Below are 25,832 nucleotides of genomic sequence, written 5' to 3'. Positions count from 1 at the left end.
AGACATTTTTAGATCATTAAGGATCATGAAAAAATGACCTAAAACAGACATACAATAAATTTGCCAAGGGAACAAATGGAAGTTCCATTTGGGATATAGTTTGGACAGTATGAATATCTTGGAATGAATTTGGAATCTGTAATGTACCTTTCCCTTTCTATTACTTAACAGATACCATCTCTCTTGAACTGTTGAACAGAGAACTATACATATATATTAATAACATTCTTATCTTCTTTGTGAACCATGCAAAACACAGTGAACTTGATTCAAACCATTCCAGGATAATTTTGTGGTTGTCAAGCAAAAGTGAAAGATCAGATTAGTTAGGAAGGAGGTCTTGGTATATGCATCACAGACCAATTAGTGGTATTGATAGAATTAGTGAAATCCTTTCTGATGTGGATGGTTCTTCTGGTAACAAAGGACCTATAGATTGTTGGAATCTACCAAGCATTTCTGCCTCTTGATTAATATTTCTAAATCTTCTGAAAACCCCCAAGTACTTCCAGTGAGGAAATACATATAAGAAAATATTTTAGGATCTCAAAAGGTACCATTCTCTTCTAAACCATTCTCCTTTTTCAGGATCCTCAATATCCTTTTGTAGGAAAATCAAATGATTCGCATATGACTATTGGGATTGTGGTTTCAATATCCTCAATATCCTTTTGCAGGAAAATCAAATGATTCTCATATGACTATTGAGACTGTGACCACATTGAAACACTGATTATTTATTTTATTTTGCTCCCTATGCCTTTTTTTCCGAGGAATCATTTGAAGTAAAACAGCTAATAGTTTAGAGAAACTGATAATCATCAAGAGTGCATTTAAATGTGACTGTCTTAAAGAAGAAATAGAAAAATAGAAGAAATAGGAAAAAAGAAGGAGAGAAAGAGAAAAGAAAGTAAAAGGAAAGAAAGCAGAGGAAGGAAGGAAGGAAGTAAGGAAGGAAGGAAGGAAGGAAGGAAGGAAGGAAGGAAAATAGACTAGTCATTTATAAAATGATTATGTGCCAGAAATTGTGTTGAGTTAGATATAAAACAAAACAAAAACCAAAACACAAAATAAGACAGTTCCTACTTTCTTACATTCTCATGGGGAAAAATAATAGATAAAAGGGTGGTGAAAAATAAGTAGACCAACATCTTTCCATAGAAATTTTGAATGACCTCCATATAGCTAGAGTAGGTTCTATAATTACTTTTTTTAAAAGCAGATTTGACTCTCAGATCTACTATTTTAGAGCAAAGGTGTCAAACAGAGCCACATGTAGGGCACAAAATTCCTGACTATGACTTGAACCAGATTAAAATACAATTTTAATTTTTATATACAATTTTAATACAAATTTAATTTTTAATATTTAACAAAATAAATAAACATATGATAAAAGATAATGTTAATATTTTCAAAATCAATATACAGTTGCAGGGATCCATATGTATAGATTAGTGGCCTCCATTTCTTTTTGAGTTTGATATCAGTGTTGTAGAGAGACAGAAGTTTGGGACAAATGCTTTTTCACATAAAGTTGTGATCATGGGGGCTTAAAGTAGGACTGAGACTTGAGAATTTTGATGCCAGATAATAAGATGGTAGAATTTACCAAGTTATAGTAGCACCCATTAACTCAGACTATTTTTATAATTAGGAAGATAGAACAATGTATTTGCAGAGCAAGAAGAGAACAGCTCTTTCCAATAACGATGAGAATACAAATCTCTCTGCCCCATTGAATCAGCCTATAACACATTCAAAAAAGCCAAAGCTAGCTCAGGGTGATGAACAAGAGACCCTGTAGCATATGTTCTTATGTGTTCTTTGTCTGACAGTAGGGGGTAACAAAATTTTGATACAGATTCTCCTGATAGTTTTATAACTCTTTCAAAAAGGGGGAAATTCACCATTTCCCCCCAAAATAATTTCAATTAATGAGTATTTGCTTTCTCTCTTCCTCACATACAACTGGAAAAATACATTTTAAAATATCTATAGTCAATAAAAAAAAAAGAAAAAAGAAAAAACTACATTGGTATTGTCTAAAAATGTATTAGTATTTGCGACGAATTACTCTCTATTAGGAAGTAGATAGTATACTTTGTCATACCTGGTGTTTTGGAATTATAGTTGATCATTGCACTGATCAGAATTTTAAAGTCTTTTAAAATAAATCTTTATAATGCCATTGTTATTGTATAAATCATTACCCTGCCATTGTTATTATATAAATTGTTAACCGTTTTCTATCCATTTTACTTTGCATCAATGTGTCCAAGTATATACAAGTCTTCCCAGATTTCTTTAAATCCATTTCTTTAGTCATTTTATAGTATAATAATATTCTATCATATTTGTATACCATGATTTATTCAGTCATTCCCCAGTTCTTTGTTTCAGTGAAAAGGGCTGCTATAAATATTTTTGTAAATATGGATCCATTTTTCTATTTCTTTGATTATTTTGGATAAAGAAGTCTAGAAGTAGTATTTCTGGGTCAAAGTATTCATAGTTTATTGATTTTTTGATTATAGTGCCAAATTGCTTCTCAGGATGGTGGGATAAATTCACCAGTAGAGTATTACTGTGCACACATTTAAACACTTGTCTTTTAAAAAAGTATCTTTGCCAATCTGATGGGTGTGAATGGTTTTCATTTTTCTTTCTTAAAGTATTAATGATTCAGAGAATTTTTTTCATGTTTGTTGATTGCTTGGTTTTCTTCTTTTGAAAACTGCCTGTCCATTTCTTCGACCATTTATGAATTGAGAATAGCTCTTATTTTTAGAAAGTTTGATTTATTAGAACTTAGAATTGAGAGCTTTCTGGAAGAAACCCACTACAAAAATTCTCTCTTCCCCTTTACCTCCAAGTTAACCAGGGATTTTCTAGCTAACAAGTTCTTGAATATATACTCCTTTGCAGGGAGAGATGTATAGAAATGCATTGCTACAATTATGTCATATTAGCAACCAGGATTGTGGAGATGTGAAAAATTTTAATCTCACCAGTTTTGGTGGTCTCAGCTCTCAAATGTTAAAAATAATGTTATCTTATCCTGTACAACATGTCTCTGGTTTTCTAATCCTATCGTGATGACTGAAGTATTTTTATAGCCACTTCTTAGTTACATGACTCAGCCTTGGATTTTTATCACAGCTCTCTTTCAGCCCTTTCTATGATCAGTGCTATAAAAATATTAGGTATATTGACTAGCAGAGGACCATTGTAAAATAAGAGTATCCTATTAGTGATCCCTAGAGTACCTAAGTACAGTCTCATTTCCATTGGCAGTAGAACCTCAGTAGGACAACAATAGAATGTCTGACTTGGAGTCAAGAAGTCCCAGGTTCGAGTGCAAACTCAGACACTTACTAACTGTATGTCTTAACCTCACTCTCCTTCAGTTTTCTCAGCTATAAAATGGAGATAATCATAGCATCTATTTTCCAAGATTGTTGTGAGGACCAAATGAAAGCACTTTGCAAACCTTAAATCCCTGCGATTTTGCTAAGGTATTTATGAGATGTGCAAAGTTAGAGAGTCCACCCAAATATTCATATGGACTATTTGTATCCAAGCTGTAGCAGAGCATTCTGAGTACATATTATTCGGATCAGCTACAGTGGGACACACTGTAACTAGACTCTAACATAGTCATGAAATTTTGGCACTCCTCGAGAATGTAGGACAACAGCCATTACTATTGTCTGACAAACTTGGGATAGGCATTTTTTCTCTCTTTCTCTTTTTTGATAACCTAATTTGTAACACAGTCTTTTACAGTAAAATTGAATATTTAAATGGTACGGTAATTAAAGATGCCTTCTTTACAAAAGCCTGAATAAAAATCTAGGGGTTCTCTCTAGTTGTAATTCTTTCTTTCTTTACAATTATATGTTCCTATCTTGGAGTCAGTAAACTTGTTTGTTTTAAAAATGTTTTGATAAAATATTTAACTAAATTTTAATACAACTGGTTTCTCTTATAAAACTATATGTTTTATTTCATACATTTAAAAACTTGGTTCTGGGAAAAGGTCTATAAGCTTCCTCAGATTGCCAAAAAGGTCCCTGATCTACAACAAAAGATTAAGAACCCTGCACTTGGACTATACTTATTTCTCTATTTCTTAATTCATGTCACATCAAATATTCATTCCTCTTTCCACCCCACTAAATGCTGACTACTAAGATTCTGACCATTGGAACAGTCCATATGAATTAGCTAACTGCCTGTCTTTTTTTAACTTTAAACAAGTAGGCCAATAGAACCTACTTTATCTCTTAACAATATTCACAAAAAGAAGTATAATCAGTTTGTAAGTGAATTTTTTATTTTTCAGAACATGGAAAAATACTGAGGTTTTTCTCATGAAACTTTTTTTCATTGATTTTAAGAATTATTTTAGCACTGCGGAAAATCCCCTTTTCTGAGGACAAGAGATCAAGATACTTTCACTAGTGCTGAGGAGATTGTTGAGAGGTAGAGTTAGGATTGATAGTGAGCACTCAAAACTTTCCTGAGCAGGTAGTTTATATAAGGGAACACTACTCTCAAAAAGGCTCAGCCTAATAGATATTGTGTGTCAAAAAGAAAATCAGTTTTTAGTTTTTCAAAAATAATTTTTTTCATGGTGACACATAATAAGAGAAAATGAATGGGATCACAGGTCCAAGTCCATCATTGGTTTAGCTTAGATTTAAAATGAACACTGTGATCTTGATAACATAGTCATTCCTATCTCCTTCCAAAAGACAGATGATGACAATGTTCATATGGGGATAACAAAAGTAGAGGTAAACTGGCAGAGATTGTGATCCATCACCTTAATGGTAAAAACCCAAACAAACCAAAATAAAAAAAAATGAGAGTTAATTTTGAAACATCAGTTGTAATGGCGTCTGTATAATACAATTATAAAATTCAGGGTATCCCAAAATTCTTAGTGCAGTTGTAAGCAATTAAAGTTTACAACTGAATTAAGACTTTGAAGATATACTTTATAGGATCTTCCAGGAAATCAGATACATACATTTTTATATATCCCACAAGAATTCTTATTCAAATTCAGGTTGATAACAACTGTTGAGTTTCCTTCCAACTCAGAGATTTAGGGATACTGGGATACTATTAGTGCAAAATTCTTTCCTACTAACTGAAAGCAAGATACTACAAGATAAATAAAATCCAAGATAAATGCCAAGGGGAAGAAGGGGAGCAGACAGAAGTGAAGGATTGTTGAAAGGGAGGTGAAAAATTTCCAAAAGAAATTTCTTCAAGGTTAGCATTTTGCCTCAGGTCACATTGAACTCTAGCATGGAAAAGCATTCAATCATTGAATGTATTTATGTACACATTATCAGTATCAAAGATAGTCTGGCTTCCCAAACCATTTAATCAAAGTGGCTGATTTTCAGAGGAATTCATTCAACAAATATTTAATAAACAACAGTTATTTATAATGTGCTGTGTTTGGTGCTGAGGGTAGTACAAAGATAAATATGACAGTGTCCCTGCCTTCAAGGAGCTATCAGTCAAGCATGTAGCTAACAATTCATTCTTTATTGGTGAAAAACATCAAAAATGATGGATTAAAAATATGTTTGAGGAAGTTTGTGGATGTGTAATGTAACTATGCAAATGTCTTAAGTCATTCTTAATTATTGTTGTTGTTCAGTTGTATTCATCTATTTGTAACCCCATGGATCCTATCCCCATGGAGGTTTTTTTTTTTTTTTTTTTTTTTTGACAAAGATGCTAGAGTGGTTTGCCATTTCCTTCTCTGGGAAATTAAGGCAAGTGAAGGTTAAGTTACTAATTCGGATAAATGCTGAGGCTGGATTTGAACTACTTTCTGACTGCAGGAGCAATACTTTACCCACTGAGCCATTTAACTGCCTCTTTCTTAGCTACTGCATGTCAGATATTTGTATAATTGAATGTGGTTAACAACATAGTATCTAGTACAATGCATTGCACACAATAGACATTTAATAAAAATTAGTAGAATTATAATTGAGGTAAATTGGCCCAGGCTGCTTGGTTGCCACTTCAAAAATTATAATTAAAAAAATTATGATGACATTAGTCATTGCTTTTTGACAGTTAAAGGAAAGCCAGTGTCCTTTTCAACCAAGCTGATGGAAGAAGAAAAACTGTTTATCACGAAAACTCTAAATAGAGACTTTCATTTATAAAGTCATCTGTCACCTCTATAAATTGATCACTTTTAGATTTCAACATCTCACTGACCAGTAATGAAAGTAGGAGAAATAGCATTCTGGAGACTTTCCTTTAAGCTGTCTTATAGAGAACAGATGAATTATGATCTTTTTTTGTTTCTTTGTTTGTTTTCCAGGGCATACAGTAGAGGTCTAGTCCAAATGAGATTCCTTTAAGGAAAACTCCATTTCATCTTCAACTCCATCATGGAAAGATACACACAAATTTATGTCCCCACATCCACTGGCTCTGCCAAATGAAGTACTAACCTGTCAGACCCGCAGCTTCTGCAGACAAGAAAGCACTCCAAGACAGGAGGAAAAACAGACCCGTTTCCAGCATGGGGAACTCACATAGCTTCGTGAATTTGGTCAAGTGATAAAGATTTGTTAAGGAAAATAACAACTAATTGATCTTCAGGCACATTTGACCCAGTACTACAGAGAGACATTGTGTTAGAGTGGGAGCTTCAGAAATACAAACAGAACACCTGAGTTGGATGCTTAGATCTCTTATTTGCTTTGTCAGGATATGTCACTTCTCTTTGGTTGGTCTCAGTTTCTCTATTAAATAAAACAATTGGATTGCATTATACTTAAGGTCTCTTTTGGCTTAAAATCAATTTTTAATGCTTAGTAACAGATTGGAACAAGAGAGAAAGCAAAGTCTTTCTCAGTCATTATATTAATATCTTTTCCAGTATGAAGTCTAAGTTCATTCTAGTGATTCTTTATTAAATCAAATATAAACATTTCTGTCAATTAAAGTCTTTTATAACTTGACTACAACCTTCCTTTCTAGTCATAAAACTAAGTCCCAATTATTAGGATTAATAAGTCATGAAATGGTTGCATTATTTGAATTTGTACTGCATATTTCCACCATCTTGAATTATGATATTTTATATAATCATAATTTCAAATAATTTTGAATTTGAATACATGTACCTACTTCACAAAATTCATTATTAATTAAACTTAACTGTATTATACACTACTCTCACATATGCTTCAATCTACCCAAGCTGGCTTTCTTTTTGTTTCTCACATATGATACATCTCCAAACTCTGTGACTTTGCTCAGGGTATCCCTGATGCCTGGAATACCTTCTTTCCTGACTTCTGTTACTTAGAATCCCTACTTCCCTTCCAATCTCAGTTCAAACACTATTTTCTACATGAGGCTTCTCTGGGCCCCTCAACTATTAGTTACCTCCTTCCCTCCATTATCATAAAGGTGTCATGATTTCCTCAATCCTAAGGCTAAGTGAGATGATGTCCAGTTAATCAATCTGTAGACCTTAAACTATAAGTCAAAATTTCCTTCTAACTGTAGTGAAATTATAACAATTATGTTTGAATAATCAAGAAAATTTGGTCGACCCTCAGGACTTGTCCATAATTGATCAAACTAGTTAAAAATCACATTCATTTAAAAAGTTGTAACATGGCATTTTAGTCTTGTGTAAGAGAACAGAGATATCAGAGAGGGTCATTGGCTCTAGAGGCATCTTGGAGCAGAAGAACTGGGTGAGGGAAGTCTCTAAGAATGTTTGGCTCTTTCTTCTGCTACCTTTCTATTCACAGCTACCATAATATATGCTGCTATTTGACATTCAAAAGTTTCTAGTAAATTGAATTTTGCTCCAACCACAAAAAGACCAATCTGGGTTAACTAGAAAGAAATATAAATATTAAGTTATGCAGAGAATCCAAACTCTGTCTAGACATTAAGAATTTTCCTAACTGGAAGCCCAGACCAGTTGTGACTGAGCTCATAACTTTTAGCCTAAAATAAATTTCCTAAAGCAGAAATGGACCATAAGGGCCATTATGTTGCTCCCAGGCTAAAATCAAGTTTAATTATAATAGGCTATTACTAATCTATATATCTGTGGAATGTATGTTCCTCAAATGTAGTGACTGTTTAATTATTGGTTTTTTTAAAATCATCAATGCCTAGCATATTGCTAGGGAACATATTATATATTTTAATATATGTTTGTTAAAGGAAATTGATCCAGAACTACTTTGGAGTTTCTCATATATGCTATAACTCACTTGGGAATCTTTAAGAACTGCAAAAATCAAATCCTTTGAGAGAATAGAAGTAGATAATTTTTTTTGAGGGGAAATCTCTTACAAAAGTGGGGAAGAATGATTTAGCCATGGGCAAGAATATAATCCCAAATTGAAAATTTTCTGTGAGTTAACTTTCATTAGGAGAAATGGCCAGGGGAGACTAGAATTCAGGAGGGGCAAAAGAGGATGGTTAGATTACTCCTCCAACAATGTTTGAGATCACTCTAGAGGGTATAATGTAGCTGAGATTTAGATCATTTAACACATTTTGTTTTCCTTAGGAGATTATAATACTCCTAAACGGGATTATAATACTCAATAATAGAGAAGCTCTCAATACCTTTTTGGAATAACTAGGATGGGAAAGATGTTTTGTTGTTTTCCTCCGATTTAGACAAGTTATCTTATGTATGGAAGTCACTGCTTTTTTTTTTCTCTTATTTTTCCAGAGTAAAATTTAATTTCTACTCTTCAGATTGACAATGAGATAGAGAATATATGACCAGAGCCTGCCAATAAATGGGAATTTATATATCTCTGAAGGCTTACAGAATAGCTGTTCCATAGTCAGATAGTTATGCAATGGGGAGGTCACCTGTTACAATTGTTTACATGTCAGAGAGTTGAAGTCAATGAGACTTAAATAAAAACTCTTCTAGTCATATAACTCTGAGCAAGTCCTTTAAATCTCTCTTACCTCAGTTTCCTTCTCTGTAAAATGGAGCTAATAATAGCACCTCTTATAGAGTTATTGGGAAGATCAAAAAAGATTTTATATAAATATAAATCATTTTATAAAGCTTGAAACATTATATAAATGTTAATTATTTTTCATCATGATTATTAATATTGAAAAAGAAGACTAGATTAAGAGTAAGAAAGACTTTACATTAAGGTAGGGATTCTCAATATTTTTGTGTGTACTGGATTCCTTGGGTAGTTTGGTAAACCCTCAGAATAATATTTTTTATTTATTTTTAAAGCTTTTTATTTTTAAAACACATGCATCGATAGTTTCCAACATTCACCCTGCACAACCCTGTGTTCCAATTTTTTTCTCCCTCTCTACTTCTCACCTCCTCCCCTAGACAGCAAGCAATTCAATATATGTTAAAAATGCAATTTTTCTATACATATTTCCACAAATATCATGCTGCACAAGAAAAATCAGATCAAAAAGGGAAATAAATTGAAAGAAAACAAAATGCAAGCAAACAACAACAAAAAAGGTGAAAATTCTATATTGTGATCCACACTCAGTCCCCATAGTCCTCTCACTGCGTGCAAATGGCTCTCTCCATCACAATGCTATTGGAACTGGCCTAAATCACCTTGTCATGGAAAAGAGCCACGCTCATCAGAACTGATTGTTGTTCTGTGCACAATGTTCTTCTGGCTCCACTCATTTCACTTAGCATTAGTTCATGTAGGTCTTGCCAGGTCTTTCTGAAATCATCTTGTTGATGATTTCTTATAGAACAATAATATCCCATAACTTAATCAGCCATTTCCCAATTGATGGGCATCTACTAACTTTACAATTCTTTGCTACCTCAAAAAAGAGCTACTTACAAACATTTTTGCACATGTGGGTCTTTCTCCTTTTTTATGGTTTCTTTGGGACACAGGACACACAGCAAAGACACTGTTGGATTAAAGGTCATGCACTATTTGACAGCCCTTTGGGCATAGTCCCATATTGTTCTTTAAATCAGTTCACAACTCCACCAACAATGTATTAGCATCCAAGTTTTTCCCACGTGCCCTCCAACATTCATCATTATCTTTTCCTGTCATATTTTATATTTTAGAAATAAGGTCTTTATCAGAACTATTGGATTAAATTTTTTTTCCTACCTTATTGTTTCCCTTCTAATCTTGTCTGCATTGATTTTGCTTGTACAAAAACTTTTTAACTTAATATAATCAAAATTATCCATTTTGCATTCCATAATGTACTCTAGTTCTTCTTTGGCCACAGATTTGAGAGACAGACTGCTTTGTTCTTCTAACTACAATATCATTCTTTATGTCTAAATCACGAACCCATTCAATGGCTAATTTCTGCAATACTAATTTCAAATTTTCCCAGCAATTTTTGTCATATAGTGAGTTCTTATCTTAGAAGTGGAATCTTTAGATTTGTTAAACATTAGATTATCATAATCCTTGACTAATGTGTTTTGTGACCCTAATTTATTCCACTGATTGCCTACTCTACTTCTTAGCCACTACCAAATGGTTTTGATGACTGCTGCTTTATAATATAGTTTTAGGTCTGGTACCGCAAGGCCACCTTCATTTGCGATTTTTTCATTAATTCCCTTGAAATTCTTGACCTTTTGTTCTTCCAGGTGAATTTTGTTTTATTTTTTTTCTAGCTCTATAAAATAATTCCTTGGGAGTTTGATTGGAATGGCACTGAATAAATAGATTAGTTTTGGTAGAATTGTCATTTTTATTATGTAAGCTTAGTCTACTGATAAACACTCAATATTCTTCAAATTGATTATATCTGATTTTATTTGTATGGAAAATGTTTTACAATTGCATTTATATAGTTCCTGACTTTGTCTTGACAGGTAAGCTCCCAAATATTTTATATTACCTATGGTTATTTTAAATAGAATTTCCCTTTCCATCTCTTGCTGCGGGACTTTGTTGGTAACATATAGAAATGCTGACAATTTATGGGGATTTATTTTGTATCCTGCACATTTACTAAAGTTGTGAATTGTTTCCAGTAGCTTTTTAGTTGATTCTCTAAGTATACTATCATATTACCTGCAGAGGGTGATAATTTGGTTTCCTCATTACTTACTCTAATTCCTTTCATTTGTTTTTCTTCTCTTATTGCCAAAGCTAACATTTCTAATACAATATTGAATAATAATGGTGATAGTAGGCAACCTTGTTTCATCCCTTATCTTAATGAGAATGGTTCTAGTTTATTCCCATTACGTATGATACTTACTGATGGTTTTAAATACATATAACTGATCATTTTAAGGACAACTCCAGTTAAAATAATATTTTTAAATGAAAAAAAAAATACATAGGATTTCAAAGGAAAGCAATTCTTTTGGAATGTAGTTACCCAGATATCTGGGTTGTATCTCCTTGTGTCATGGAATCTCTTTAAGATTTGCTTCTAGTGTCCTTTCATTCAAGTATCCCTTCCTGACTTGTTAGTTCAATCCTTCTATTATTTAGTCACTCTACATTTTGTGGAGTGGGGCTCATGATTTGTATTTACTTCTCTAGAAATATGTCATATGCTCCAGGTAGACCACAAGCTCTTTGAGGCTGGGGATCATGTATTTTTGCATTTCTGTCTCTAGCAAAATGCCTGGCAAATTGGAAGTAAGTGCTTAATAAATATATGGGACTGATGGGAGCCTTAGGAAGTAAGTGCTTAATAAATGCTTGTGATTGATACACAGGGGCCTTAGGAAGTAGGTACTGTAAATGCTTAATAAATGTATGTGACTGATAGGAGCCTTAGGAAATAGATCCTGGTATATCAATCACATACATTTATTAAGCACCTACTATTAAGTACCTTAGGAAGTAGGTGCTTAATGAATGCATGTGAATGATACTAGGAGCCTTAAGAAGTAGGTGCTTAATAAATGCATGTGATTGATACACTGGGGCCTTAGGCATCTTCTAGCCTTTCTTTTATAGATGAGGAAACTCAAGCTGAGAATGACTAAGTGACCTCAGTGACTTGTCCAAAGTCATAAAGATGATGAATATTGGAGATCAGTCTTTTTCTGTGATTCTAAGTCTTTTCCACTATTCTTATACTGTCTGGTTTCGAGTTCTGTCTGTGATTCTGGGCAATCACTAAGTTTCTCTGAGCCACATATCCCTTAACTCTAAAATGGAATACCATTTTTATTACCAGCTTCATAGAGCATTATAAGAAAACACTTTGCTGCCTGTAAAATGCAATATAAATGTGAAGTATAGTTTTTTAATGGGTCTATGATCTCATCTCTATAGGTAAACTATGATCATGATTTTTAAAAATTTCATTGCTGTTAATTATTTTTATTCATGTTCAACATTTCATGACCCCACTTTTGTTTGTTTGTTTGTTTTTTTGCTGTTGGCTATTTCCTTCTAAAGCTCATTTTTACAAATGAAGAAACCAAGGCAGATGGGATAAAGTGACTTGACCAGAATAACAGCTAGTAAAGGCTCCAGGCTCAGTACTCTCTCCATTGCAATGAGGAAAACATAGGAGTGGGTTTCTTCACAACAGTTTTATAAAACACTTTTACTGAAAGCTGAAAATTAGGGGATGGGAGTTGGGGGAGAAACTCTTTGTGGATAAGAAAAGATTTGGGTTATCTTCAGGTTTTTGCTAAGACAAAATTCAGAAATTATCCTGACTATGAATTAGCCATCTTTACTCCTTTTTAAGCAAGCATTTTGTGCGTGTGCATGTGTGTGGCAACATTTGTTCTGATAAAAAGACAAGCATTTAAGCTGGCTTTTACAGTTCTTTGGGCCTCCCGAATGAGCTTGGCAGACAGTCTTGTATGCTACAAAAGAAGAATTCTGGCTGGCATGAACTCACCCTGCTTAGAATATCAGCAGACACACACAAGGCGGAGGGGCAAGCTGCCACTTTGACCTTCTCCAGAGGATGGTTCCGTTTTGGCCCAGACTCAAGGCTTGGGTCAAAGCCATGGTGCAACTGAAAAGAGCTCTGCTCCTTGCCTCTGCTTCTTGCCCTTAGGAGCATTGGAGCTGGCAGGGGTTTTAGAAGTTTACCCAGCTCAACCTTAAGTGATTTGTCTAAGGTTTTGACCTTGACATCCCAACTCCAAATCCAGAGATTTTTTTTTTTTTTGATTCTCCCAGATTGACAGCCTCTCTGGGATTTAGAAGAGATCCTTATATTGAATAGTTGCTCCATAAATATTTGTGGGATTTGAAAATCATTGATCACCATATTAAATCTAATTGTTCTTTTCTGTCCACAATTCTCCTCCAACTCAATGATATTTGATGGTCTCAATCTTTCCTCTCCTTCAGGAAACCCTCTTTTCCATTGGCTTCCAAGAAATTACAATAACCTGGTTTTCCCTAGCTTCCTGGCTAGTTCCATTTCCTTTTCTATTTTTTCTCTGGGCAGCGAGGTAACACAGTGGATAGAGAGCCAGCCCTGGAGTCAGGTAGTCTTATCTTCCTGAGATCAATACTTATTGTGTGATCTTGGCCAATTCACTTAATCAAGTTTCCCTCAGTTTCTTCATCTATAAAATTAAACCCCAAATGAGGACACAAAGAAACTGCTAAACAAACAATATCTTCCCTGGGAATATTTCAAAATGCTCAGTTGTGAGGATACCTGAATGTGGAATGGCAGAAAGAATATGGAACTGGGAATGAGAAGCAGTTCTGTTGCTTTCAAGTTGTATGACTAGAAACAAATAATTGGATATGAAATGAGGGAGGACTGAATTCAAGTCAGACCTCAGCTATAGGATCCTGAATAATCTTAATCTTTGTCTCAGTTTCTTCTTATGAAAAATGGGGTGATAATAGCATCTATGCTGAGAGTTATGAGCATCAGATACTATAATATCTGTAAAGTGCTTTGAAAAGTAAATATCAATGGTACTGGCTACTGCAATATAGTGTAGGTAGTGGTGGTGGTGACAGTAGGAATAGTATTTGTAGTAGTTGTAGCAGTGAATCTGTCTGAGCCTTTATTTCCTAATCAATAAACTCAAGAAAAGGATTTTTTATGGGAATTACAGGATTATAAATTTGGAAGTATAAGGGACCTTAAATGTCACCTAGTTTTATAGATGAAGAAACTAGACCTAGAGAAATTTAAATATTTTGAAAGAGATGAAGATAAACTAAAGGGCATATAGATATAGAGCATATATGGATAGAGAGCTCTCCTTTCAGGCAAGCTCAGAGAAGACCAGGATGAAGGTTCCCCATTTGATACATACATCCCTGCACCTCAGTACTCTCAAGAAACTCTCTAAAACCGCAAATTGCACAGTAAATGCCATCTGCCTTGAGAGAAGGGGTTTCCACACAGGGAATAACCTTTCCCAATGAAATAACAGGAATGTTATTATCCAATTAAATATTATATACTTTCTTTAAGTTTTATCCCACTCTCCTTTGATGAAGTGACCCATTCTTTCATCTTTACTTTGCATCTCTATGTGAATGAATTCCTAAAATTTCATCCTCTAGAGCTGAGCTCTGAGTTCCAACAATCATCTCTTTCTACTTTCCCTCTCTGTTCCTTTCCAAATTTATTTTCTGTAGCAAGATCAATAGGCTATTGAATTTATAACCTTTTTCTCTAAGCCTGTTTTTCCCTTTTTTTTTTCTGTTTCTATTCACGTTAGCCACAATTCATTCTTTTTTCTGCTTTGGCTCAAAACACTTCCTTTTTTTTTGATTTTTATCTTTCCTTCATTTACCTACCGCCCACTCTCAAAGCCTAGTGATTTTCTTCAGAATAGCACTCTTTTCCATTCTGTCTTTTTTCATTCATTCTGTCACCACCATAAGCCAGGCTTTTATTCTATTGATCCTGGATTACTGTAATAACCAAACATATCTCTGCCTCTACCCTTGCTTTCCTGTGGTCCAGGGAGTCTTAAATTTTTTGTGTGTCATGGAACCCCTTAGCAGTGTGGTAAAGCCTATGGTTTCCTCAGAATAAGATTTTAAATGCATAAAATACAACATATATGGTTGCAAAGGGTAACAATTATACTAGAGTTATCAAAATATTAAAAATTCTAACCCTGTTATCCCTGGGTCCCAGGTTAACAATTCTTTTCCTAATCCATCTTATTATGAAACCAATTTTATTAAAAGCTTGTTCTTATTACCCATTCCCCAGATCAAAAGCTCAAATGACTCTTCATTGCCTATTGAATAAAAGTGAGAAGTCTCTGTCTGGCATTCAGAGGCCCGTGCCACCTGAGCTCATTTTAACTTTTTAACCTTATCTCTTTCCACTTGCCAATCCTCCACTCCAATCAGGGCAGTCCCTTCACCATCATCAGAATGTGCAGAGCTCATTTTGCTTTCATTTCTCTTTGCTTCTGTCTCTCTCTCTATCTTTCTCCCCTGAATTCTTGGTTTCAAAATTTTCTCTATTCTTCAGGAGGCAGCTAAAAGCCCATCTCATCTGGGAAAATTTACCTGATAATTCTACTATTTTTTCTTTTTTCCAGTCCTCTTAACATTTATTTTGCATAACACTTATTACTTAATCATTTATCATCCCTCATGATTTGCCAATTAATTTTGGATTTTTTCTCTAATTTTTCAAGAGTTCACTCCTCTTGAGGGCAGATACTACTTATAATTATTTCAAATGTAATAAAGTGCTAATAAGATCATATTTTTGATAAATGCTTAATTCAATCGAATTTACTTCAATATATATTGCCTGCACTAGACTTGATCCCATATTCTATGGATCAGTTAGAGACATTGGCAAGTATAAATAGGGGTCTTCTGATTTGAAATTACCCTGAAATCCAGTAACCAGTTTACACAATTTTGAGGAGCTCAATAATTATCAAAAGTTAGTAGAGTATTGTTTGTTTCCTGATTTATGCCTGTCTCTTAATAAACTTTTGAACTTTTTGATTTCTGGTACCCAACCTGTTATTGAAACTGGTGACAAAAATGTCATTCTTGGTTCCTTCTACAGAGACAACATGGTACTGAGAAAAAGAATTGGGCCTGGAGTCAGAAATTGTTTGTTTTTGTTGTTTAGTCATTTCCAACTCTTCATGACCTCATTTGGGATTTTCTTGTTGAAGATACTGGAGTTGTTTTGACATTTCTTTCTCCAGCTCCTTTTATAGATGAGGAAACAGAGGCAAACAAGATTAAATAATTTGCCCAGGGTTACTCAGCTAGTAAGCATCTGAGGTTAGATTGAACTCACGAAGATGAGCATTTTTGACTCTAATAATGCATTATTGCTACCCCTGGAATCAGAGAAATCTAGATTCAATCCTGACTATAAAGCTTATTCCCCTCTATGACCTTAGTCATATAATCAAAGATATAGAACTAGAAGGATCTTAAAGGTTATCTAGTTCAAAATTCATATTTTTCAGGTAAGGAAACTGAGACACAGAGATATTAAGTAACTGGGTAGTAAAACCAGGATTTGATTTATGTCCTACAAATTGAATTTTAGCACAATTTCAACTATACTGTACTAGTTTCCTCATTTATAAAATATGAGTATTGGACTTATTAACTTCTAAGATCTTCTCTATCAGTGTATGATCTTATTATCCTCAGAGACATTGTTTCAGGTCATCCAGGGAACTTGTTGGGGTCACATTGTTGCAAAAATATTTGGTTTTATCTGTACCGAAAAATGCTTGTTGGTACATTGGATGGGGGATTAGATAGAGGATCAGGAAAACCCAAACTCATTTCCAGCCTCAGACATCCACAAGCTGTGTGACTTTGGGCTGGGCAAACCATTTAAACCCAGTTTGTCTCAGTTTCCTCCCTTGGTAAAATAAGAATATTATTAGCACCAACTTTCTTATTGCATAAATCAAGTGAGATAATATTTCAAATCTCTCTACAAATGCCAGTTATTATCACTGAATCCACAACTGACTTTACAGTTTTGCATTTGGTTTTTGGAGCACATGATCATGACTCATTGTCTATCTTTGTTGACATACAACAAATTGGGATTTTGCTCTTTTATCTCAAAAGGCTTCCAGCCTATAGAGTTCTTTAAAAAAAATAAGTTAAAACAAAATAAAAAGAACCCCAAATAGCCAACAACAAAGGATATCAGAGCCGTGACAACAGCATAGGCAGATCCCATGGCGAACGATCCAGCAAAGATTCCCAGGAAGTTTCCAACGGATTGGAAGAAGGCAGCAGCATCAAAAGTGTTTGGGTTGTCCTTGGGACTGTAAATAGATATAGAACTGAAAAGACAAAAAAGAAGGAGAATGAGTTAGTGCAGTCATAGAAGCACAAAGCCCAGATCAGCCTTTTGTGACCCCGTATTGGAAGAGTGAATACTTTCTTCCAGCGAGGTGGTTTAGAAAAACTGCCTGATAAAGATAGAGATCTGAGCAAAGCTGGCCTTTTTAGCAGCCTGATCTCAGAGTTTCCCCATTCTGCTGCCAGTCAGTAAACATTTTTATATCAGAAGCATCGTAAAGAATATCGTTTCTGAGCAAACTAGACATTAAAACATGGTAGGTGTATAAGGAATCTGCAGAGAAGATGGATAACGGTGAATTATTTATTGGCCATATGTCTTTGGTGCTGTTATATATTCACAAATGTTCCTGGTTTAAAAACGTGCACTTTTATGGTTTATGCACAAATGGCCTATACAAATCATGGTGTGTACAGAATCTTCAGCTGTGATCTTGTCGTAAACCACAAGGCATTTCTCTTCTTCGCCAGTGTAACCCTCAGAAATAGAACTCCAGCAATGTCAACTGTAGCATAATATTAACCTCTAGGGAGAAAAAAGCCCACATTTTCCCACAGAAAAAAACTGCTGCAGCTGCTAAAGGTTATCTTTTATGTCCTAGTTCTGGCAGATGCCATCAGATTTATTTCCACTAAGGAAATCATTCCACCAGTGGGAGTGCTATATTCTTCCACAGTTTTCCATGTTTACCATTTTCTACCAGTTACCACCAAACTTAGCACGTTCATATCAAGGAGAAGCCATTTCCTATGGTAGGAAACTTTCAGCATCACCATGTTAAAATTAGTGGAGTTGCCAAGATTAGATACTTCCCAAAAACTCATTAAGTTAAACTCCTGATGTTGGTGACTTTCTTTCTTGGAATATAAGATCTTTTAAACTCATTAGAATTCAAATCAAAAGATTTTGAGATAAAAATTTAAAGGGCAGTTTGTCCTAGGCTAAAGTGAAAGGTATCTCTGACACAAATCTAAACTTGGACTTTACAAGGAGGCAGGTGAAATATTTTCGGCTCTGATGATTTGTTTTCTAACCTGATATCTTTGATCTGGAGACTAGTTAAAGGAAGCACTAGAAAGCAGAATCTAATTGTCTGCTAGGAAACCCAATGCATAACAGAGTTTGTTTGAAATATGCTTAGTTTTTATCTCATGACTTTAAGCCCCAGAACTAGGTCAAACACTTTTCTCTTTGATCTTATAATTGGATAATGAAGAAGAATGTGGATATTGAGTGTAACCCTTGAAATCTGTGAGAAAAAAGTACTGCCTTTGATATGCCCATCCCCCCCATTTTTATAAAGTATTATGCTTTGCAGAAAACCAGGTTTAGGCTTATTGTGTGTGCTGGTAACAAGGGATACCATAAAGCCTCATCACCCAGTGCTCAAAGCTTATTTATAGGTTTGAGATACTGGCTTTGACTGAGATTAGCAAACTTCTCCATTCCAATGTGATAATGATAAATATAATGATAAAACATTCTGTTTGCATTCTGCCCTCCAGGGAGGCTTTTCACATATTAACACAGCTTTGCAAATAATTTTCCAAAATCATTAGGTTGGCATAGATGCCTTTTGACGCACAGAATTTGCATTCAACTCAATTCAAACAGGAAAAAGCATTCACTGGCTCTGAAGTCAGTCAGAATTCAGATACCTCTGTATATGTGCTCTTGGACAAAGCATTCAGTTTTTCTGTATCACTATTTTGTCATGTGCAAAATGTGAGACTGGACCAGATAGAGAGCCGCTTTTAGCTTTTGTTCTATGGTGCCCAAATCCTATGTTCATCAATTCAATTTATTAAGTGTTTACTATATATAAGATACTATGTTAAATGCTAGATTTTTTTTTAAAGGAACTATCCCATTATAAAATATATATCCTACTGGATGAGTTGGGGGTATTACAACATGTTTAGTGATAAGTAAACACAAAATAAATAAGAAGGGTGGATTTTTTTTCTCCTTCATATTGGTATCTGTGAGTTTGGGAAAGTATAAATAATTGGGTGAATCAGGAAAGACCTTATTCAGGAGGGGCTGAATTGAATCTTGAAGGGACTTATAGACTCCCAGAGGCAAAAGTTAAAAGATGGGGTATACTTGACATAGGAGACAACCCATGGAGTTGAGAAATGATATGCTATGTATTAGGTAAATAACATATATTTAACATATAAATAACATATATAACATATAATCAGTGGAACCAGACTGAAGGTCCTGAATGTCTGAATTTCATGCTACAGGCAATAGGAATCCACTGGAGGCTCTTTAGAAGAGAAAGGCAATGGTCCATGAGTATGCTTTAAGAGATTAATTTGGCTTATACTGAGGATGGATGAAAGGGATCATGGACAGATTGTAGAAACACCATCTAGGAGACCTTTTTAATAGTCCAGGTAAGGGATGATGAGGTCACATAGTAGATTTTATGATTTTAATTTAAGATTTTATGATTTTAAAAAAGGGCATGGACATGAGTCATTGCAGGGAGGTCAAATTGACAAGCTAATTAGATATGAAAGATAAGGCAGAGGGAGGAGTGAGGTTTATGTCAAGGTTGTGAGCCTGAGAGACTGGAAGGTTAGTGGTGGTGCCCTTGATATAAATAGGAAAGTAAGCAACAGGGATGGATTTAGAGAGGAAGATAATGAATTCTGTTTTTGACATATTGATCTTGAGATGCCTTTGGGCTATCCAGGTGGTTTTAGTCCAGCAAACACTTAGTGATGTGGCACCGGAGCTCAGAAGAAAGATGGGAGCTAGATATGGGGATTGGAGAGTTGTTGGCCTAGAGTTGTTGATAGTCGAGCCCATGGGAGCTGATGAAATCACCATTAGAGAAAATATAAATGTAAAGAGAGAAGGGAAGGGGGGCTAGGACAAAGTCTTGAGTGTAAGATAATCAGCAAAGGAGACTGAGAAAGAAAAGTCATATCAATTAGGAAGACAACCAGGAAAGAGCAATGTCAGAAAAATCTGGGGGTCTCCACACAAATAAAGTCAGACTTAAATAATTGGAAAAATATTAAGTGCTCTTGGATTGGCCGAGCGAACATAATAAAGATGACAATACTCCCTAAACTAATCTATTTATTTAGTGCTATACCAATCAGACTTCCAAGAAAATATTTTATTGATCTAGAAAAAATAACAACAAAATTCATATGGAACAATAAAAAGTCGAGAATCTCAAGGGAACTAATGAAAAAAAAATCAAATGAAGGTGGCCTAGCTGTACCTGATCTAAAATTATATTATAAAGCAGCAGTCACCAAAACCATTTGGTATTGGCTAAGAAATAGATTAGTGGATCAGTGGAAAAGGCTAGGCTCACAAGACAGAATAGTCAATTATAGCAATCTAGTGTTTGACAAACCCAAAGCCCCTAACTTCTGGGAAAAGAATTCAATATTTGATAAAAACTGCTGGGATAATTGGAAATTAGTATGGCAGAAATTAGGCATGGACCCACACTTAACACCATATACCAAGATAAGATCAAAATGGGTCTATGACCTAGGCATAAAGAACGAGACTATAAATAAATTAGAGGAACATAGAATAGTTTATCTCTCAGACTTGTGGAGGAGAAAGAAATTTGTGACCAAAGATGAACTAGAGACCATTACTGATCACAGAATAGAAAATTTCGATTACATCAAATTAAAAAGCCTTTGTACAAATAAAACTAATGCAAACAAGATTAGAAGGGAAGCAACAAACTGGGAAAACATTTTCACAGTTAAAGGTTCTGATAAAGGCCTCATTTCCAAAATATATAGAGAACTGACTCAAATTTATAAGAAATCAAGCCATTCTCCAATTGATAAATGGTCAAAGGATATGAACAGACAATTTTCAGAGGATGAGATTGAAACTATTACCACTCATATGAAAGAGTGTTCCAAAATCATTATTGATCAGAGAAATGCAAATTAAGACAACTCTGAGATACCACTACACACCTGTCAGATTGGCTAAGATGACAGGAAAAAATAATGATGAATGTTGGAGGGGATGCGGGAAAACTGGGACACTAATGCATTGTTGGTGGAGTTGTGAACGAATCCAACCATTCTGGAGAGCAATCTGGAATTATGCCCCAAAAATTATCAAAATGTGCATATCCTTTGATCCAGCAGTGTTTCTATTTGGCTTATACTGAGGATGGATGAAAGGGATCATGGACAGATTGTAGAAACACCATCTAGGAGACCTTTTTAATAGTCCAGGTAAGGGATGATGAGGTCACATAGTAGATTTTATGATTTTAATTTAAGATTTTATGATTTTAAAAAAGGGCATGGACATGAGTCATTGCAGGGAGGTCAAATTGACAAGCTAATTAGATATGAAAGATAAGGCAGAGGGAGGAGTGAGGTTTATGTCAAGGTTGTGAGCCTGAGAGACTGGAAGGTTAGTGGTGGTGCCCTTGATATAAATAGGAAAGTAAGCAACAGGGATGGATTTAGAGAGGAAGATAATGAATTCTGTTTTTGACATATTGATCTTGAGATGCCTTTGGGCTATCCAGGTGGTTTTAGTCCAGCAAACACTTAGTGATGTGGCACCGGAGCTCAGAAGAAAGATGGGAGCTAGATATGGGGATTGGAGAGTTGTTGGCCTAGAGTTGTTGATAGTCGAGCCCATGGGAGCTGATGAAATCACCATTAGAGAAAATATAAATGTAAAGAGAGAAGGGAAGGGGGGCTAGGACAAAGTCTTGAGTGTAAGATAATCAGCAAAGGAGACTGAGAAAGAAAAGTCATATCAATTAGGAAGACAACCAGGAAAGAGCAATGTCAGAAAAATCTGGGGGTCTCCACACAAATAAAGTCAGACTTAAATAATTGGAAAAATATTAAGTGCTCTTGGATTGGCCGAGCGAACATAATAAAGATGACAATACTCCCTAAACTAATCTATTTATTTAGTGCTATACCAATCAGACTTCCAAGAAAATATTTTATTGATCTAGAAAAAATAACAACAAAATTCATATGGAACAATAAAAAGTCGAGAATCTCAAGGGAACTAATGAAAAAAAAATCAAATGAAGGTGGCCTAGCTGTACCTGATCTAAAATTATATTATAAAGCAGCAGTCACCAAAACCATTTGGTATTGGCTAAGAAATAGATTAGTGGATCAGTGGAAAAGGCTAGGCTCACAAGACAGAATAGTCAATTATAGCAATCTAGTGTTTGACAAACCCAAAGCCCCTAACTTCTGGGAAAAGAATTCAATATTTGATAAAAACTGCTGGGATAATTGGAAATTAGTATGGCAGAAATTAGGCATGGACCCACACTTAACACCATATACCAAGATAAGATCAAAATGGGTCTATGACCTAGGCATAAAGAACGAGACTATAAATAAATTAGAGGAACATAGAATAGTTTATCTCTCAGACTTGTGGAGGAGAAAGAAATTTGTGACCAAAGATGAACTAGAGACCATTACTGATCACAGAATAGAAAATTTCGATTACATCAAATTAAAAAGCCTTTGTACAAATAAAACTAATGCAAACAAGATTAGAAGGGAAGCAACAAACTGGGAAAACATTTTCACAGTTAAAGGTTCTGATAAAGGCCTCATTTCCAAAATATATAGAGAACTGACTCAAATTTATAAGAAATCAAGCCATTCTCCAATTGATAAATGGTCAAAGGATATGAACAGACAATTTTCAGAGGATGAGATTGAAACTATTACCACTCATATGAAAGAGTGTTCCAAATCATTATTGATCAGAGAAATGCAAATTAAGACAACTCTGAGATACCACTACACACCTGTCAGATTGGCTAAGATGACAGGAAAAAATAATGATGAATGTTGGAGGGGATGCGGGAAAACTGGGACACTAATGCATTGTTGGTGGAGTTGTGAACGAATCCAACCATTCTGGAGAGCAATCTGGAATTATGCCCCAAAAATTATCAAAATGTGCATATCCTTTGATCCAGCAGTGTTTCTATTGGGCTTATATCCCAAAGAAATACTAAAGAAGGGAAAGGGACCTGTATGTGCCAAAATGTTTGTAGCAGCCCTGTTTGTAGTGGCTAGAAACTGGAAAATGAATGGATGCCCATCAATTGGAGAATGGCTGGGTAAATTGTGGTATATGAATGTTATGGAATATTATTGTTCTGTAAGAAATGACCAGCAGGATGAATACAGAGAGGCTTGGAGAGACCTTCATGAACTGATGCTAAGTGAAATGAGCAGAACCAGGAGATCATTATACACTTCGACAACGATATTGTATGAGGACATATTTTGATGGAAGTGGATTTCTTTGACAAAGAGACCTGAGTTTCAATTGATAAATGACGGACAAAAGCAGCTACACCCAAAGAAAGAACACTGGGAAACGAATGTGAACTATCTGCATTTTTGTTTTTCTTCCCGGATTATTTATACCTTCTGAATCCAATTCTCCCTACGCAACAAGAGAACTGTTCGGTTCTGCAAACATATATTGTATCTAGGATATACTGCAACATATCCAACATATAAAGGACTGCTTGCCATCTAGGGGAGGGGGTGGAGGGAGGGAGGGGAAAAAAATCGGAACAGAAATGAGTGTCAATATAATGTAATTATTAAATAAAAAATTAAAAAAAAAAAAAAAAAAAAAAAAAAGAAAAATCTGGGGGAAGAGAGAATTCAGGACGAAGGGGTTCATTCAACTCAATTCAAACAGAGAAGGTCATTCACTAGCTCCAAAATCAAGTCAGTCAGAATTAAGGACCCATTATCTATGTGCCCTGGAACAAAGCATTCAATTTTCCTGGACCTCTGTTTCCTTATGTGTGAAATGAAGGGATAATGATAGAAAGCTGGGACTGAGGATTGCAGAGGACAGTGGTTATAACTGGATCTTCTCATCTTCCTATTTTCCTTTCCTTTATGTACTCTCTCTCTCTCTCTCTCTCTCTCTCTCTTTCTCTCTCTTTCTCTCTGTCTTTCTCTGTCTCTGTCTTTCTCTTTTCTCTTTCTGTGTCTCTGTGTTTCTCTGTCTCTGTCTCTATCTCTTTGTGTGTGTGTTTCTGTGTGTCTTTGTCTTTGTCTCTGTCTCTGTTTCTCTCTTGTGTGAGTCTGTCTCACTCTTTCTCTGTCTCGGTGTCTCTGACTTTCTGTCTCTCTGTCTCTGTCTCTGTTTCTCTCCTTCCCCCTTGCTCCCCCTTTCTGCTTAGTCTTTTGGCACTCCTACAAAGTAGCCTATAGGTTGGGCTGGTATTTTAAAAAGAATAGGGGAAGCCATATGGTTTTTACTGCAAGAACTATGAGGACATCTCATGAAGGGAGAATGGGTTCAAAGATTTCATTAAAATGACAATTGCCTGAGGGGATTGCCTTCTGGATTTAACTTGGCCAGTTGCCATGGTAACTGCAGAACTTGGCAAGTAACCTTTCTATATCTCTTTTAACTGTGGAGGCTTTGTTCTTTTAATTTCCCATTAGTAAAATTTCCCATTAGTAAAATTGAATTTCATGATCCACATATAGCACCTTATTGTGTTTTAAACCTTGAACCTGAATTGCTAGACTGGTCTACCATGGGTCTGGCTTACAATAGAACATCAATAGTACTAAAGCTTGTAGAGATGTCAAGAAGGATGAAGATTTAGAAAAGGCCATTGGAGGAAATAATCAAGAGATTTTTGTGAGATTATTTTCTTATCTCTAGAGGAGAGAAAAGAAGATTAGAAACAGATATTGTAGGAAATTCAACAGAGAGCAAAACCCTCCACAAAACTGGTAGGCAACAATAGGGGCTCAAGTGATATGAGGTGATGAAAATGTCGTAGATTCAGTCAGCATAATTGTGTAACTTTCTCCTAGAGAAGTCTGCAAGAAAACATAGAGAATTTGGACAATTAAGAATCTAGAGCCAGGAATGTAGAAGGACATTAAGAGCAAATGAATGCAAGAAATTCAAGAGTAGAGAATATTAGATATTTGAGCAGATTAGCTACAGAATCAAGATTTCAAAGAGAAAAAAGTGAGCAGAGGCTGAATGGTCTTTGGGGTGGACCCCTCCCAGATTCATTCATTCATTCATTCATTTACTTATTTATTTAGGTTTTTTTTTTCTTGGATTAGGTGAAAGGGGAGATTCTTTGCCTTAATTGATACCTAGCCTTCATCCCTGAATGAGTATGGCTTCAGTCAAACTGAGACCTGTTAATGAATTTAGCTTAAAAAGCCCAATGTCTCCCTTGCCATCTCCAGTAGCCTTGATCTATATCTGGCCACTGGATCCAGATGGCTCTGGAGGGGAAACTGAAGCCAGTGCTCTTGTTCAGCCCTCCCTTCCTCAATTCACTGGCATATCATGGTATCCCCTCCTGGATGCTGTGGTCCTCTTCCAGAAAGAAGGACAAACAAGAAGAAGAAGAAGGAAGAGTGAAGTGATTGATGAATTTCAGAGGATTGAAGCAGAGGGAGAGATGGAGGGAGAAGAGGATATAGGGTGACTGAGGAACTTCAGGGTTGTGTCTCATG

General features: G+C 35.2%; 1 protein-coding gene across 1 annotated transcript in view; it reads right to left on the bottom strand.

Annotated features, from left to right (window-relative positions):
* The window catches only part of SLC9A9 (solute carrier family 9 member A9), a 719,994-nt gene that overhangs the window by 386,085 nt on the left and 308,077 nt on the right, over window positions 1-25,832 (bottom strand). The window contains exons 7-8 of the mRNA XM_051983329.1: window positions 17,146-17,284; window positions 6,498-6,603 (exon numbers count right to left, since the gene is read on the bottom strand). Of these exons, the coding sequence (XP_051839289.1) occupies window positions 6,498-6,603; window positions 17,146-17,284 (245 nt within the window). The remainder of the gene's footprint in view (window positions 1-6,497; window positions 6,604-17,145; window positions 17,285-25,832) is intronic.

The sequence above is a fragment of the Antechinus flavipes genome, chromosome 3 (assembly GCF_016432865.1).
Source record: "Antechinus flavipes isolate AdamAnt ecotype Samford, QLD, Australia chromosome 3, AdamAnt_v2, whole genome shotgun sequence".
In the NCBI taxonomy this organism is placed as follows: Eukaryota; Metazoa; Chordata; class Mammalia; order Dasyuromorphia; family Dasyuridae; genus Antechinus; species Antechinus flavipes.
Note: the sequence above shows the minus strand (reverse complement) of the source record. Positions and strands in the feature narration are given on the sequence as shown.